Here is a 16992-nt window from a genome sequence, read left to right as displayed (position 1 = left end):
ATGGTAGTGTTGGAATATAATTACTGAAATCTGGAGGGTCTCTTGTGCAAACACTGCGTGCACTGTACAACCAATTCCCCATCGAGACATCGGCCCCCCCGCACCGAACCAATCACTGATCTGATTGAATCGAACGCGGCGGCGGCGATGGGCGGCGACCATGGCGGTGGGCACGCAGGCGGCGACTTCCGCCAGAAGGTATGGAGCATGACGGGCGGGCCCTACTGCCGCCCCGTCCACTGGCGCCGTAACACTGCCATCGCCATGTTCGGCGTCTTCCTCATCTGCATCCCCATCGCCATGAAGTCCGCCGAGCTCGAGGTATACATGCGTATCCCCATAACCAAGACTCTGACCCTGCGACTTCTTCTTAGCGTACATGGTCTTGAGGATTTGAGCGGACACTTGGTCTATCATAGGTATTAGATCTGCGGCGAAACGTCTCAATATTTCGGAGTTCTTTATAGTGAGATTTCTTGTCTTTGGAACTAGGAACAGCTTAGCCATTCGGTACAGCACTCAATTCGAATGCGGATGTAATGACCGGTTCGTTAATAGGGTACTTTTGCTCTTCATTTAGCTGTAAAATTCCAAACTTGTGACAGTGCCAATGCTTGTGATCCTGTTGGAAGTGCCCCTTGAATCCTTGATCTATTATTGCCGTGGAACGCAGTTCGTGATGGAAGTTCCACTTATTTTCGGTCATTGGGTCAGCCCAAATTTTGCTAGAATGAACTAAAATGTGCTGCCACCTAATTAATTTAGCGCGGGGGGGGGGGGGGGGGGGGGGGGGGGGGGGGGGGCGATGAACTAAAAGGAAATACCACGTAATTAATTAGCTGAACCCCAAAACACCATTGAGTACCCGCTTGCATCCGTAAATGCAGTTTCAAAATATGATGTTACTTCATTGGAGTGGGCTGGCTAGAATGGTTTCTTTTAAACTCCTGCTATTTTCTGTCTACTGAAATGATCTGTGGTTAAGTTGTGACGAGTGTGCTTGTTTCCATTTGGACAACTTGCTGACATGCATATATAAGCCTGGTATGCACAACAGGTGCACACAGATGCTAATGGATCAAATAGCACGTAGAAGTAATTCCACTAAAATTCTCTGATAGCCATGATGCATGCTCTCTAGATAGCTAATGAATATATGGGATGATGGAGGATATAGGGGAGTGAGATGCTGCAAATTCATTTCTCGGGGAAAGCATATAGGTCTTCCTAGTGCCAGTGATATACATAATGAACAATCAGAATGTAAGCCATATGTAGAATATGGGCGCTAACCATCTTGTACTGTTTCTTGTAATTTTTCTAAGTTCATGGCTGACCTGCTCTCACTTGTCTCTACTGGGTGCCATCCTGCTGCCCACCTAGCGGCCATGCTTTTAGAACACTGGAAAAAATTAGCAGAATTATCATGTAAACATCGTTACAAGTCAAGCAATTCATTTATATATTTTGTGAAAAAAAGCATTCACCAGGAAGTTAAATGGAGCATTTGTGCTTTCTAAAGTCCAAAAGGATTTTAGACTACTTATAACAGGCATGAGGGTGGCTCTCGATGCACATGTAGGTAACCTAGTGGAAGCAAAGCACATAATCGACCTATTTCTGAAAAGAGTTTTACAGATGTATGATAGGTTTCACAGAGAATGGAAATAGCCAATGTAGGAATGTGCATTTTCTGTTCTGAGCAAATGTGCTGAAACATGGATTTGTCCTACTACTTAGGGTATGGCAAAGGTGCAAATAATGTGACTGAAGCTAGGTGAACAATTAAATTATGGAGCATTTGGTTTGTCATTGTTTGATGTGTTAGAAACTTCACCCATGTCTTGAATGGCATGTTGTGCACATGTGAGTGTGATAAACTGAGCCAGGGGTGAAGCTAGAAATTTATATCACCGGGGTCATCGGGATCTAGTTTGCAATCTTACGTACTTTGAAGCAGTGATTTAACGTTCTTATGGTATAATTATAGAAGGATTAGCAAATTCCATTGGGATCAGCTGACCCCAACAAATGCATGTAGCTCTGCCCCCTGAACTGAGTAGAGTCACTCCTCTGAAAAATGTGCTGCATTTGTGCAATTTTTTTCTTTTCCAATTTGAGAAATGTATTATTTCCACTTTTAGAACAATCTGAAATTTTTGTATTATTAGTTTTATGTAAAGTGGGCTATGAATGCATGCTAAACTGAATATCTACTTCACTGAAATCTTTTTTTTTTTTAAAAGCAAGGGCAGGAGCTCTGCTATTCAATTAAGGGGAAAAGAGTTTTATGTACAGGGTGGCACTAAGGCCACAGACAGCTTGACTGAAATCATCTACCAATGAAATAACGATAAGGAACTGCAGTTTGTGTTATATGGTTCCAGAGCTTGGCCTTGTTTGTTCAGGCTGGAGCCATGTCGCTAAGAGACAGGCATACTGACTTAATGTGTTCGTCATTTTGTTTTAAAATAGATTGTGGAAATCACAGTGCTAACAAATGTAATATAATACTTTCATGCAGCAACGCCCGCATCACCCAGTTCGCCCAATCCCATCTCAACTGTGGTGCAAAAACTTTGGCAAGAAGGAATACTGAAGGACCTTCCAACTAGCAAGAAGCGCGGGCACCTTGCTTCTGCCTTCTTTTTGTGAAAACTTGTGCTTAGCGATAATGCTGCGTGAAGTGTTACGAGCATACTCTGGAATGCTTCATGTAGTGTCTTTTGATTCTCTTTCTTTTCGCGCAATCATGTTATATGGGAATGCCTGTTGAACTCAAATAAACCAGTGATTCAAAAGCCTCTGATGAATTTACCTGAGGGATTTGACGCTGTGATTGTAAACATGGCATGTTGTCCTTTGCACACTTAATGTTGAAGGTTGATTCATAATAAACCTCTTATGTGTGTGGTGACTGACGGTGATGGTGTGCCTTGGGTTTGTTGTCGGAAGCGAATCTACTTAAGATCTGATTTGATACATCGGTAAACATGAAACATGTTTTTTTACCTTACGTATGGGCCGAACCCTACTCGGGAGCTTTTGGAGCATAGTGGTCTCAATGAGCGAGGTTTTGAGTACCAGATCGAAAATAACAGTGGAAGACGGGAAGCTGCTGCCATGGCATGATGGCAAGGAGGAATAGGGGGAGAGCCGTAAAATGCATACGGGGCTGTTGGGACTTGGGATGACGGCCTCCTAGGCAGCTCCTACGCCAGGCAGCAATATGATCGCTGCGCTCACTCCAAGGTCTCCAATTTTCAGGCTCTCGGGACGATTCTCGTGATACTGTCCACGTTAATCCCCACGCCAACGCGTAGGGTATCTTCTAGTTACTTCTAAATCTATGTAGCAGCTCCATGGATTAAATTATTGCACATGTTCATTTGTCGTGAATTCATCTAACGTCTAAGAGAGTTGTATTTTTCTTTCCAACTATTACATCTAAATCTATGTAGCAGCTCCATGCATTAGGTGATTGCACATGCCCATTTGGCGTGAATTCGTGCTAGGTGACCATGGTTATCCGATAAGGACCATTTCCAGTGATTTTTTCTCTCTCTGGCTGGACGTAATCCAAAGACGCCAATTGGCCCGTCCGGTTTACCCCATATTTGACTTGTTCGATTTCTTTTTTCAGCCGAAATAGTATTTTTCAGCCAGTTTTAGTCAAAATTCGGGACATATCATCATAGGAATTAGCTAGGCAAAGATATGAGTTGCATGCCACCGTGCATGTGTACAATATAATCCTTAGACGTCTGACCATTCTGCATTAGCGGCTTGGCGCTAATTAAGGTGGGGTTTTCCTGTGTGATCTCGTCAACTCTAGGCTCCTATGTACGTCCAGTCCTCTCGCCGTCCCACGTCTAGTACTATACTAGTTATATGCATTGACTTGACTTACTTGACTCTGGGTCTTGGCCGCCGGGTCTTCTACAACGTGTAAGCCCCGGCTCTGGCCAGCTCCTTCACCTCGATCGCTCCTTGCCTCCCATCCTTTATATACCCGTACGTATACGTATGAGCTCCGATAGATCCGTCCCAAGCAAGCAAGCTGGGTGTTTGTGAGTGAAGCCATGGCAATGGTCGACATGCACATGAGCACGGTGGCACGGCGGCCACGCCGGAGGTGCCTGCCGTTGCTTGTCGCCGCCGCCATGGCCATCGCGTGCTGCTGGTGTACTGGGATGAACACCTGCGTCGCCGTTGCCGCTGCCGCTGCTGCTCCCACAACGCCGCCCATCAGGGCTGTCAGTCAATCTTGGAGGGTGGCTCGTGGTCGAAGGCTGGATTAAGCCTTCTCCGTTTCGCGACATACCGGACAACGTCCTCCTGGTTTGTGCATGCGTATATACTTATGTCACCAGCCTGCGTATATACATAATGGATCAATGGAGTTATAGTTGTATACTGTATATATACACACACACACGTAAGGTACGTGTGTCTGCCCGCAACGCAGGATGGCACGCAGATCTTCATCAAGTCCTCGAGTAAGAACGCCTACTGGAGCGCCACGGGTGGTGGCGGCGGCGCGGTCGTCGTCGGAAAACAGACCGAGGCTTCGTCGTGGGAGACTTTCAGGCTGAGCTTCCTCCGCTCTGAATATCCCTTTCAGTCCTCTCTGTACGCTTATTGCATCAGTGCCTCGATCAGTGCCTGCCTTGCCTGATGATTTACAACTGGGGGCTAATAACCGGCCGGCCTACTGCTGCCAGATCTGGCGACGGCCAGGCGCCACTGACTCCAACAAGTTCAGGCTCCGTGTCTTGGGCGGCGGCGGCCAGTTCGTCGGCATCGGCAAGGACAGCAGGACGTACCGTGGTCGCCGCCGAGACCGACCACCCCAGAAACGCCCACGACTTGGAATTCATTACCAACGGAAGCAAAGTCCGGATAAAGGCGCCCAACGGAAGATTCTTACAGGTGCTCTACTGGGTCAATCGTTTTCAATTCACCTATGCTGATTTCTGGCCTTCTGGTCCGTTCATGTCATAATTGTTCGTTCCACGCATGGCATGGTATTCTAGGCCACAGGTATGGCGGATGCGTTGACCGCAGATTATGGTTCAGAAAGTACGAGCTGGGACGACACTGACCCTTCGGTGTTCATGACGGTTCACCAGCGGATGTCAGGCGAGTTTCAGCTCTGCAACTACTACGGACTGGATGCTGGCCTGTTGCTTGTCTCCTCGTCGTACTTTTTCAGCGAAGAAATAATATTTTTCTCTCGCAACAAATCAGTGAATAATACTTTTAGCTTGTCTTTTCAGCGAAGCGAATAGAGAGCTGCGACCATCCTCAAGGCAAAAAATTGCACGTACAAGTACATCCACATATCCTTGTCTTTTCCTAAAAGCCTACGAATAATCTTGATGAAAATCACCAATTAAATGGACGAATATATATACAAGCTAGGGCTAATTAATTAATCCGAACGGATGGATATTTCCCTTCTGTTGTGCATGTCCAGCAACACTGGGAAACCTTCGTACGTGAGGAGGACTTCAGCTACATCTCGTCGCATCCCACTGCAGACGCTGGGCACCTACTACAGCGCCGTCCGGGAGCTGGGACGACACTGACCCTTCGTACGTGAGCGACAGCATCCCACTGCAGACGCTGGGCACCTACTACAGCGACGATGCGGCCACTGGCGCCGCCGCTTGTTCCTACCTGCTGTGGCGCAGACCCCAGCGACCACGCGCTGCTGACGGCGGCGCTACACCACACGGTGTGGAAGCGGTCCAGCATGGGGTTCCACGGCACCGACGGCTTCTTCGTCTACAACGCCGTCGGCACGCTCGCCTTCCTCGTCCACAACTACTCGTGCCACCGAAAGGTTTTTGCTGGCTCGCCCTCATGCCGTAGGTACGTCCGTGTCCTGCTCATGATCCGGCTCGGCCACCCATCTGCAGTCTCCAAAATTTCATTTTCAAGAAACCTACACGCACGATCGGTCATGGTGTCCTCGCAACAAAATGGGGTCTTTTTCAAATCGGGAAATGGTGCTTCCTACTCTGCAGGATTCTTGGTTATTATGTGAGAGTTGATTCGTGATCTCTGCAGGTTTCATTTAAAGAATAATTCTATCGCCACATCGGCTGTAGTATGTACATACTAGAATCCGCTTCACCGCTGGTTACATCGAGTAAGTCCTCTCAGGGGTGAGCTCAATTTATCCTGATTTGCTATCTCCTATGTTAGGGCTTGTTTAGTTGGCGAAATGGTACTGTAGCACTTTCGTTGTTATTTGACAATTAGTGTCGAATGATAGTCTAATTAGGCTTAAAAGATTTATCTCGTGAATTTCGTCTAAACTATGTAATTAGTTTTATTTTTTATTTATATTTAATGCTTCATGCATGCGTCCAAAGATTCGATGTGACGGGAAATCTTGAAAAATTTTGGGAACTAAACGCTACCTTACTTTGATTCAAAGTTTGAACGCCATGACTTGAAACACTTGTGAGATCTAATATTGTAGACACACAGGGCCATACTGCAGAATTTGGTGGCCTGGTGCAAAATGCATAGTTAGGCCCTACATTTAAGAAATGATAATAGCTAAATTGTCTGCCTTTTCCATTTACAATGCATATTTCTTGAAAATATCATGTCAGGCAGTAAAAGAAACCATGGCAGTATTTTCAAAATGAAATCTCAAATGTTATCTCCGTGGATAATCTTTTGCCGAACTAAAGATTGAATGATAGATATATCAAATTCATGATGGGCAACAAACAACTTCTTTGCTTGTGTCTTTGTGAGTTGTGTTTTCAGAGACCCCTGGCATGTCCTTCACCTCGAGAATAAAATAGATGAATATTACCAGAACAGGGTTACTATGGGGGAAAATGCGTAGTACTTCCTGCATCCCAAAAAGGGTTGAATGGGGTCTGATGAGAGTTAAAAGGGGAGTAATTAATTCTTATGATGATTGTCACGGGAAGCTGCTGCCATGGCATGATGGCAAGGAGGAATAGGGGGAGAGCCGTAAAATGCATACGGGGCTGTTGGGACTTGGGATGACGGCCTCCTAGGCAGCTCCTACGCCAGGCAGAAATATGATCGCTGCGCTCACTCCAAGGTCTCCAATTTTCAGGCTCTCGGGACGATTCTCGTGATACTGTCCACGTTAATCCCCACGCCAACGCGTAGGGTATCTTCTAGTTACTTCTAAATCTATGTAGCAGCTCCATGGATTAAATTATTGCACATGTTCATTTGTCGTGAATTCATCTAACGTCTAAGAGAGTTGTATTTTTCTTTCCAACTATTACATCTAAATCTATGTAGCAGCTCCATGCATTAGGTGATTGCACGTGCCCATCTGGCGTGAATTCGTGCTAGGTGACCATGGTTATCCGATAAGGACCATTTCCAGTGATTTTTTTCTCTCTGCGGCTTACCCTATATTCGGCTTCGGCTTGTTCGACTTCTTTTTTTTTAGTCGGAACAGTGTTTTTCTCTCACAACAATTCAGCCAGAACAGTGTTTTTCAACAAATTTTAGCCAAAATTCAGCCAGCCGAACGGGGCAGCCATTATAGGAATTAGCTAGGCAAAGATATGAGTTGCATGCCACCGTGCATGTGTACAATATAATCCTTAGACGTCTGACCATTCTGCATTAGCGGCTTGGCGCTAATTAAGGTGGGGTTTTCCGGTGTGATCTCGTCAACTCTAGGCTTCCTATGTACGTCCAGTCCTCTCGCCGTCCCACGTCTAGTACTATACTAGTTGTATGCATTGACTTGACTTACTTGACTCTGGGTCTTGCCGCCGGGTCTTCTACAACGTGTAAGCCCCGGCTCTGGCCAGCTCCTTCACCTCGATCGCTCCTTGCCTCCCATCCTTTATATACCCGTACGTATACGTATGAGCTCCGATAGATCCGTCCCAAGCAAGCAAGCTGGGTGTTTGTGAGTGAAGCCATGGCAATGGACGACATGCACACGAGCGCGGTGGCACGGCGGCCACGCCGGAGGTGCCTGCTGTTGCTTGTCGCCGCCGCCATGGCCATCGCGTGCAGCTGGTGTACTGGGATGAACACCTGCGTCGCCGTTGCCGCCCATCAGGGCTGTCAATCTTGGAGGGTGGCTCGTGGTCGAAGGCTGGATTAGGCCTTCTCCGTTTCGCGACATACCGGACAACGTCCTCCTGGTTTGTGCATGCGTATATACTTATGTCACCAGCCTGCGTATATACATAATGGATCAATGGAGTTATACAACGTGTTTGGCTGGTAGACTGCACAGTGGATTTTGGATGGTTTCGGATGATTAAATAGTATTTTGTGAGAGAGAATAAGCTAAAACAAGCCATTACATGACCAGCCGAACACCTTGTATAGTTGTATACTGTATATATATACACACACGTAAGGTACGTGTGTCTGCCCGCAACGCAGGATGGCACGCAGATCTTCATGAAGTCCTCGAGTAAGAACGCCTACTGGAGCGCCACGGGTGGTGGCGGCGGCGCGGTCGTCGTCGGAAAACAGACCGAGGCTTCGTCGTGGGAGACTTTCAGGGTGAGCTTCCTCCGCTCTGAATATCCCTTTCAGTCCTCTCTGTACGCTTATTGCATCAGTGGCTCGATCAGTGCCTGCCTTGCCTGATGATTTACAACTGGGGGCTAATAACCGGCCGGCCTACTGCTGCCAGATCTGGCGACGGCCAGGCGCCACTGACTCCAACAAGTTCAGGCTCCGTGTCTTGGGCGGCGGCGGCCAGTTCGTCGGCATCGGCAAGGACGGCAGGACGTACCGTGGTCGCCGCTGAGACCGACCACCCCAGAAACGCCCACGACTTGGAATTCATTACCAACGGAAGCAAAGTCCGGATAAAGGCGCCCAACGGAAGATTCTTACAGGTGCTCTACTGGGTCAATCGTTTTCAATTCACCTATGCTGATTTCTGGCCTTCTGGTCCGTTCATGTCATAATTGTTCGTTCCACGCATGGCATGGTATTCTAGGCCACAGGTATGGCGGATGCGTTGACCGCAGATTATGGTTCAGAAAGTACGAGCTGGGACGACACTGACCCTTCGGTGTTCATGACGGTTCACCAGCGGATGTCAGGCGAGTTTCAGCTCTGCAACTACTACGGACTGGATGCTGGCCTGTTGCTTGTCTCCTCATCGTACTTTTTCAGCGAAGAAATAATATTTTTCTCTCGCAACAAATCAGTGAATAGTACTTTTAGCTTGTCTTTTCAGCGAAGCGAATAGAGAGCTGCGACCATCCTCAAGGCAAAAAATTGCACGTACAAGTACATCCACATATCCTTGTCTTTTCCTAAAAGCCTACGAATAATCTTGATGAAAATCACCAATTAAATGGACGAATATATATACAAGCTAGGGCTAATTAATTAATCCGAACGGATGGATATTTCCCTTCTGTTGTGCATGTCCAGCAACACTGGGAAACCTTCGTACGTGAGGAGGACTTCAGCTACATCTCGTCGCAACGGCTGAACGCTGTGCGGATCCCGGTGGCGTGGCGGATCACCGAGCAAGAAGGCTCACCGGAGGCCACCAGTTGCCATTCTCCTTTCTATCCGGGTTACCTGGAGATGCTAGACAAGGCCTTCGATTGGGCAGAGTAAAGCATCACGCGTGTCGTCTGTCTGTCTGTCTCTGTGCCACGCCTGAGCATCTGATAAACAAACCATTGGTATCCGATCGGCAGCGACTACAGTTTGGGCGTCATCCTGGATCTCCACGCAGCTCCTGGCTCGCAGAACGGCCACGACCACAGCGGCTCAAGGGATGGCTCGTTGCTCTGGCCCACCGACGCAAACATCCAGCGCACAGTGGCAGCCATCGCCTCGCTCGCCGACAGGTCTCCTCTTCTTCTTCGGACAGACCCATCGATCCTCGAGCTGCTAGTAGCTGTCAATAGAATACTCTCTGAACCACGCCACTCTCTCCTTTTAATTTACTGCAGATACTGTTCACGAGACAGCCTGCTGGCTATCGAGGTCCTCAACGAGCCGAGCGACAGCATCCCTCCCACTGCAGACGCTGGGCACCTACTACAGCGCCGTCCGGGAGCACACGGCGGACGCGTACGTGATCATGTCCGCGCGGCTGTCGCGCGACCCTCCGGAGATCCTCGGCGTCATCGCCGCCAATTCTGGCGGCGCCGGCGGCTTCCCGCAGGCACGTCGTGGACGTGCACTACTACAACCTCTACAGCGACACCTTCGACCACATGACGCTGGAGGACAACATCCGCTACGTCAGGGACAAGCGGCCCGCGGAGCTGGGCGGCATGCAGAGGGCGGACGGCCCACCCGTGCTCGTCGGTGAGTGGGCGGCGGAGTGGGCGAACAAGCCCCGCGGCGGCGCGAGCGGAGACGACTGCGGCAGGTTCGCCCAGGCGCAGCTGGACGTGTTCGGCGCTGCGTCCTTCGGGTGGGCGTACTGGACCTACAGGAACGACGACGCCGGCGACCCGGGATGGAGCCTCAAGGAAATGATGCAGCAAGGCATTGTCTCCTTTACCTGACGGAGCTCAGCTCATGGTACTTACGTGTCATTTCTATACCGCTGTACGTACGTACCACTTAGGCACTCATCGTAGGCCATACGTCGTCTGCATCAACTCAGTCGTCGGAACACGCGTGAACTAGTTTTTACAAAGAGAAGTACCGGAGCAGTTCTTAATAAATAAATGGTGTAATAATGTTTATTTCAGATTTGATGTTGTTTCAGAGCAAGTTCGCATGTCGCTTTCATTAAAATCCGGTTGAACTTTTGAAATTTGACTATTAGTAGCCTTCCCCCCCCCCCCCCCCCCCCCCCCCCCCCCCCCCCTTCGGTTTCATGGCCGGAACCGAACCGCTCAGCTCCCCAACGGGCGCCTCGGAGGGCGCTACCCCCCAACCCCCACCCCCAAAGCGGCGGCCCCAAAAAACAGGAGCCCGTCCGCAGTTCCCCTCTCCCCCCCTCCATTCCCTATCACCCCTCTTCCTCCAAAAACAGGGTCAATGTGCGAGATGTGATCATTTTCTATACCTTGTAGAATGTCGGTTCAGCAGAAGAACACAAATTAAAGTACAAAGTATAGATGAACTATTCTTTATTCTCTGAATATTGATAATTACAGGTAAAACTTCCACATATATTATGACTATTTATCTAAAAATTTAGGAAAAATCTATAAGAAACGGACTAGATTTAAGGTCCTTTGTTTGAACAACAGCGTCTAATATAGATATAAACAATTGTGAATTTGGTCCAGATACGTTCTTTGTTTACACAACAACGCCTAGTATCTCCCACAACTAAAAAGAATAAAGAGTAAATACTTTTTGGTGCGACGTTCCAACGTGAGCCCATGATTCTACCTGCTGCGATCCCGCACCCCCTCGCTACGACGTCCTACCCCCGTCCGTGCGATGTCCTACCCCCGTCCGGAAACCATAGCGCATGCGACAAATGTCTTGTCTCGTCGGTCTGCCGTACCTGCGAGTCCACCCCCATGAAATTCGTTTGTCTGCTCTGCGAGTCCGCCCCTCCTCTCCCCCTTTTCCCCGCCGAGAGCCACCGAGCTGCAACTCCTCTCTTTCCATCGCCCTCCTCCTCTCTCTCTCCTCCTTCCAGATCCGCCGACGCGAGGTGAACAACGCGTTCGCGGCGGCAGCAGCCCTTGGGAACAAGGACGCGGCCACCTCCGCATCACCCTCCTCTCTCTCTTCCAGATCGGCATCGCGGTGGCCTTCCCTAACCGTTCCAGCACCAGCGGCAACATGATGGCGGTATCGGCGAGCCGAATCCACCCCTCGTTTGGCCACGGAGACAACGACGATGCGGCCACTGGCGCCGCCGCCGCTGCTTGTTCCTACCTGCTGTGGCGCAGACCCCAGCGACCACGCGCTGCCGACGGCGGCGCTACACCACACGGTGTGGAAGCGGTCCAGCATGGGGTTCCACGGCACCGACGGCTTCTTTGTCTACAACGCCGCTGGCACGCTCGCCTTCCTCGTCCACAACTACTCGTGCCGCCGAAAGGTTTTCGTCGGCGAGCTCCTCCTCATGGATGGCCAAGGCTCGCCCCTCCTCGCCCTCATGCCGTAGGTACGTCCGTGTCTTGCTCGTGATCCGGCTCGACCACCCATCTGCAATCTCCAAAATTTCATTTTCAAGAAACCTACACACACGATCGGTCATGGTGTCCTCGCAACAAAATGGGGTCTTTTTCAAATCGGGAAATGGTGCTTCCTACTCTGCAGGATTCTTGGTTATTATGCGAGAGTTGATTCGTGATCTCTGCAGGTTTCATTTAAAGAATAATTCTATCGCCACATCGGCTGTAGTATGTACGTACTAGAATCCGCTTCACCGCTGGTTACATTGAGTAAGTCCTCCCAGGGGTGAGCTCAATTTATCCTGATTTGCTGTCTCCTATGTTACTTTGATTCAAAGTTTGAACGCCATGACTTGAAACACTTGTGAGATCTAATAATTGTAGGCACACAGGGCCATACTGCAGAATTTGGTGGCCTGGTGCAAAATGCATAGTTAGGCCCTACATTTAAGAAATGATAATAGCTAAATTGTCTGCCTTTTCCATTTACAATGCATATTTCTTGAAAATATCATGTCAGGCAGTAAAAGAAACCATGACAGTATTTTCAAAATGAAATCTCAAATGTTATCTCCGTGGATAATCTTTTGCCGAACTAAAGATTGAATGATAGATATATCAAATTCATGCTGGGCAACAAACAACTTCTTTGCTTGTGTCTTTGTGAGTTGTGTTTTCAGAGACCCCTGGCATGTCCTTCACCTCGAGAATAAAATAGATGAATATTACCATAACAGAGTTACTATGGGGGAAAACGCGTAGTACTTCCTGCATCCCAAAAAGGGTTGAATGGGGTCTGATGAGAGTTAAAAGGGGAGTAATTAATTCTTACGATGATTGTCAAAAGAAATTGAGACTTTTCCCTGTGTGCCCTTATAAAAGATCGTAATCCCCTGTGTGTCCTTGAAAAAATTCAGCGGTCTTCAGCGCCACTACTCCAACTTTTTCATGTCATCCATGCCACTTCCGTCAGTTTGGGCTCTAACGCCGTTAAACTGCAGGTGTGAAAAGACAAAAATGCCCTTAAGTTCAAATATGTTATTAATTTTTTTTAAGCATCTTAACGACTTCAAATAAAAAAACTCAAAACTAGAAAGTTGTAGATCTCGTCGAGATCTATAATTTTCATATAATTTTTTTTTTCATTTAATTTCGCAAAAAAAAATATGATTTGACATGATTAATATATCTTAGAAAAATCATATTATTTTTTTTGTGAAATTAAATGAAAAAAAAATTTATATGAAAATTATAGATCTCGACGAGATCTACAACTTTCTAGTTTTGAGTTTTTTCATTTGAAGTCGTTAAGATGCTCAAAAAAAATTAATAACATATTTGAACTTAAGGGCATTTTCGTCTTTTCACACCTGCAGTTTAACGGCGTTAGAGCTCAAACTGACGGAAGTGGCATGGATGACACGAAAAAGTTGGAGTAGTGGCGCTGAAGACCGCTGAATTTTTTCAAGGGCACACAGGGGATTACGATCTTTTATAAGGGCACACAGGGAAAAGTCTCAAAGAAATTTACAGCAGCAAGTCAACATGGATTGAGTGGGGTGCAGAGAGAGGACTAAGATAGCCGTCTAAACTTAGCGCGAAAGAACAGCTACACGTTTGGTCGTTTGCAACGTGCAAGTTACCTGCTTCTAATTTGCCAATTATATGCAAAGTAGTATTTGGGGCCCCTAATTTTGGGGGGTTATATGCTATCTCTCAACCTGAACTTCCTAGCGCACAACCTTGTTGTAACAACCCCCAAAATGAAATGTTCAAGCTAAAGCAAACATATGCTGTTAAAATTCGCTCCTCACTTTGGAATAGTGAAACTGCCAGGTGCTTGCCACCATATTACGCTCCAAAATTAGAGAGACAAGGAGTGACAGTTCTCTGGTAGCATAAAATGGTTTCCTTTGTTATGTTCTTAATGGTAACAACATAATTTCCCCTTTTATAGGCCATTGATAGTTCTCTTGGTCTTCTCTTTTGTGGGAAGGACATTGAACCAGTTTGGGTCCGTAAGGAATTCTTGAAGTTCATTATTTTGATCAACTCCATCTGTGGCATTCTTACGTTCTACTTTGCTATTGGACTCTTCTATGTCACCGGAAAGGAGAGCTTCCTGTAAGTTTTAAACTATCATTCAGTCTGTCAGATGTGACTATTACTGATTACTCATTACCTAGCACTGCTCTTAGTTCTTTTTAATGTGCTTATTGTCCATGCCTACGTTGAGTATCAAAATGGTCAATTGATGTGCTCTTGTTGACATCTGCTTCTAATGAATAAGATCATACTCTTATGTCTGCCAGTAAGAACTGCAGAATAACTATATCAATTGGCTACTCTTCTATTCACTAATTAAAAATCTTTGGAATTTAGACACAATGATACCACACGAGCACTTTTAGTTGTTATTGCGTCATTTTAGTTACTAGGTTACATGGCAACATACTACTTCCTGAGAAAATAAGGTTACTGTCTGAGGACATTACCTGACTTTCCTATAACATGACATGCAGTGTCACACCACTTTCTGGTTTCCACGGTTTCCTTGCTGGCTTTTTTGTGGCCCTAAAGCAGCTCTTGCCAAACCTTGAGCTTCGTATGTGCTTTTTCTGAAAACAAAGGCAAAGGTATACCAAATAGCCATTTCTAAGCCTACAGTTGTATATTCATTGTAGTAGTGTACTTATTCCGCAGACACTTACAAGCTTGATGCTGAGTTGTCTTATCTCTTTGTTTCTCTCTTACTACTGCAGTGGCGCCATTCTTTGTTGTATGTTTCTCAAGTATCATGGCCTTCATCGTGCCTGATTCCATTAACTTCCTGCCAACTTTGGTGTCCGGGATGTATGTTAGCTGGCTTTACCTGACATACTTCCAAAGGAACCCACTGACTGGACTTAAGGGTGATCCCAATGATGACTTCTCCTTCCCCAGTTTATTCCTAGCTGCCATGAGGTACTTTGAATCTTTTCTTTTTTCTTTTTTACATGAGCAAACATTCACTACGGATCTCACTTTTGATTTCATTCACTGCTTTTGTTTTCCCTGCAGACCAATTACAGACCTTGTGGCCAACCTGTTTGATAGGATGTTGTGTGCAAGGCCTAGGCCTTCCGAAGTGGCTCTCCCAATTTCAGATCCTACCAAGGCTTCAAGAAGAAGGTATAAAAGTTCCCTTTTAGTTAGAATTTAGATAAGGTCGTACCGTTGTGCTATACCAGTAATATTTGCTGCTGGTGTTTCTCTTTGATTGCGATGATAATTCTTAAAGACTTGAGTGAGGCATCTAGACGCCATCAAGTGCTAATAGAGCTAACACCACAATTAATCTAGCTCAGCTTTTTGTAGTGCGGAGGGCTTATTGGACTAGATGCTGAAATTGGTGACATTATCACGTCTAGCCGTGAGAAGGCTGGACTGGTCGATTTAATTTTTTTCTCCCCATGTATCTTCTTCATCATTTTAGTGGCTTATTATGGAAGATAAGGTCACCTAGATCAGTTGCTCACCTGCGGTTTGCTATCACAACACTACTCGTCTTTTATCAAGGTAACTATGTAAGCACTTGTTTTTTGTCACTTTGCTTTGAATGTTCACTGTGATCCATTCTTCTTTTTCCTTTCTACATGTAGATCATACTTTTCCAGACATTGTTCCAATAGTTTCGTTAATCAAATGTACAAGTCAATTATTTGTTTTATCTATAAGCATTTCTTCACCACATAAACCGCTAAGTTTTCCCTTAATATTTGCATATTCATTTGGTCCCCAATGGCAGCTTTGATTTTCAGAAATACATCAAATGTTTTTTCCTACATATTAAGTCCAGGAATATATGTTCTCTGTGCACATGTGTCCCATAGTCCCGTGTGGAATTCAACATTGATCTTCCTACTTCTGGATGTCTATTTTTGCAGTGGCACTAATGAGGAATTGGGAAAGTGTATGATATGTGTAACGCCTGTCCTAGATGTTCTTCGTTAAATGCCATCATGTCATGTAGTTCTCCTCAAAGTATTTTATATGCTATGCTTGTTGAAATGCTGAAAATATGTGGTCCTATTTTTCTTCTGATGTTAAAAACTATAGGTCATTCAATTACATGTGTAGTGAGGAATATTAGGATTTAACTCTGTTTTCTGGTAGCTTGCACTTTGCGATGAGTTAAAACTGTACTTTGCAAGTATTGTGTGGACATGTCCCAAGAATCTGATATGTGTCATGATTTCAGAATTACATGCTACTCCCAGGACTGGATGACGAGCAGGTGGTTTCTTTGTGCCCAAACTACTTGCATAGAGCAGTGAGGTCCTAGGATCATGCAACGGGGAGGTTGTATAGTTTGGAGAGGATGGTTTAGGAGCAGAGCTTGTTGAAATCGAGCATGGAATGATGCTTACATGGTGTTGAAAACTTTAGACATTTAGAGGTTGGCTGGAACTAGAATGGTGCTTGGGAGGTAGTAAAACTGATAGCCATCACGCCTCAATGAAGAGTTGACGATTGACTTTGTGAAGCAAATTTAAAAACCTTTATGTTATAAGGGGGCAAAACTTGAATTTGTGGTTTCCTGAGCAGATAATTTCTCCTTGTGAAAGTGTTTCTAACTAATTCAGAGTGGACCAATGAATCTATGGAAAATTACTTTCTCAATTCGAACTTATATGACGCTTTGGCTTTTCTAGATACTATAACTTTTTTATATGCTTAGATATACATAATTAAAACAATATATCTAGAAAAACCAAAATATCTTATAATTTCGAACTAAGAGAGAAAATTACAATTCATTATTTTATAGTAAATTAGCTTGCACCTAGACACAATGCATGAAAATGATATATTTTGAAGTTTACCTTGGACATCATCGTCTTAA

The 16992-nt window shown here is 46.1% G+C and overlaps 1 protein-coding gene and 1 long non-coding RNA gene across 5 annotated transcripts; both read left to right on the top strand.

The window, feature by feature from the left end:
- The first annotated feature begins 66 nt into the window (after window positions 1-66).
- On the top strand, window positions 67-2903 carry LOC136550130 (uncharacterized). Its single transcript, XM_066541614.1, has 2 exons — window positions 67-321; window positions 2525-2903. The coding sequence occupies exons 1-2, from the start codon at window positions 148-150 to the stop codon at window positions 2597-2599; spliced, it is 249 nt and encodes an 82-aa protein (XP_066397711.1). The 5' UTR covers window positions 67-147; the 3' UTR covers window positions 2600-2903.
- Window positions 2904-5661: 2758 nt separating this feature from the next.
- LOC136552307 (uncharacterized) lies at window positions 5662-15065 on the top strand. 4 transcript variants are annotated; one of them, XR_010782795.1, is made up of 4 exons: window positions 5662-5877; window positions 14104-14231; window positions 14630-14743; window positions 14870-15065. It is a non-coding gene; the product is annotated as an uncharacterized lncRNA (long non-coding RNA). The 4 variants fall into 4 exon arrangements; XR_010782796.1 differs by lacking the exon at window positions 5662-5877 and adding an exon at window positions 6089-6157; XR_010782794.1 differs by lacking the exon at window positions 5662-5877 and adding an exon at window positions 12208-12377.
- The last annotated feature ends 1927 nt before the right edge of the window (window positions 15066-16992 follow it).

Source organism: Miscanthus floridulus, chromosome 4 (genome assembly GCF_019320115.1).
Source record: "Miscanthus floridulus cultivar M001 chromosome 4, ASM1932011v1, whole genome shotgun sequence".
Lineage (NCBI taxonomy): Eukaryota > Viridiplantae > Streptophyta > Magnoliopsida > Poales > Poaceae > Miscanthus > Miscanthus floridulus.
The sequence above is the reverse complement of the archived record's forward strand: the minus strand, read 5'-3'. Positions and strand labels throughout refer to the sequence as shown.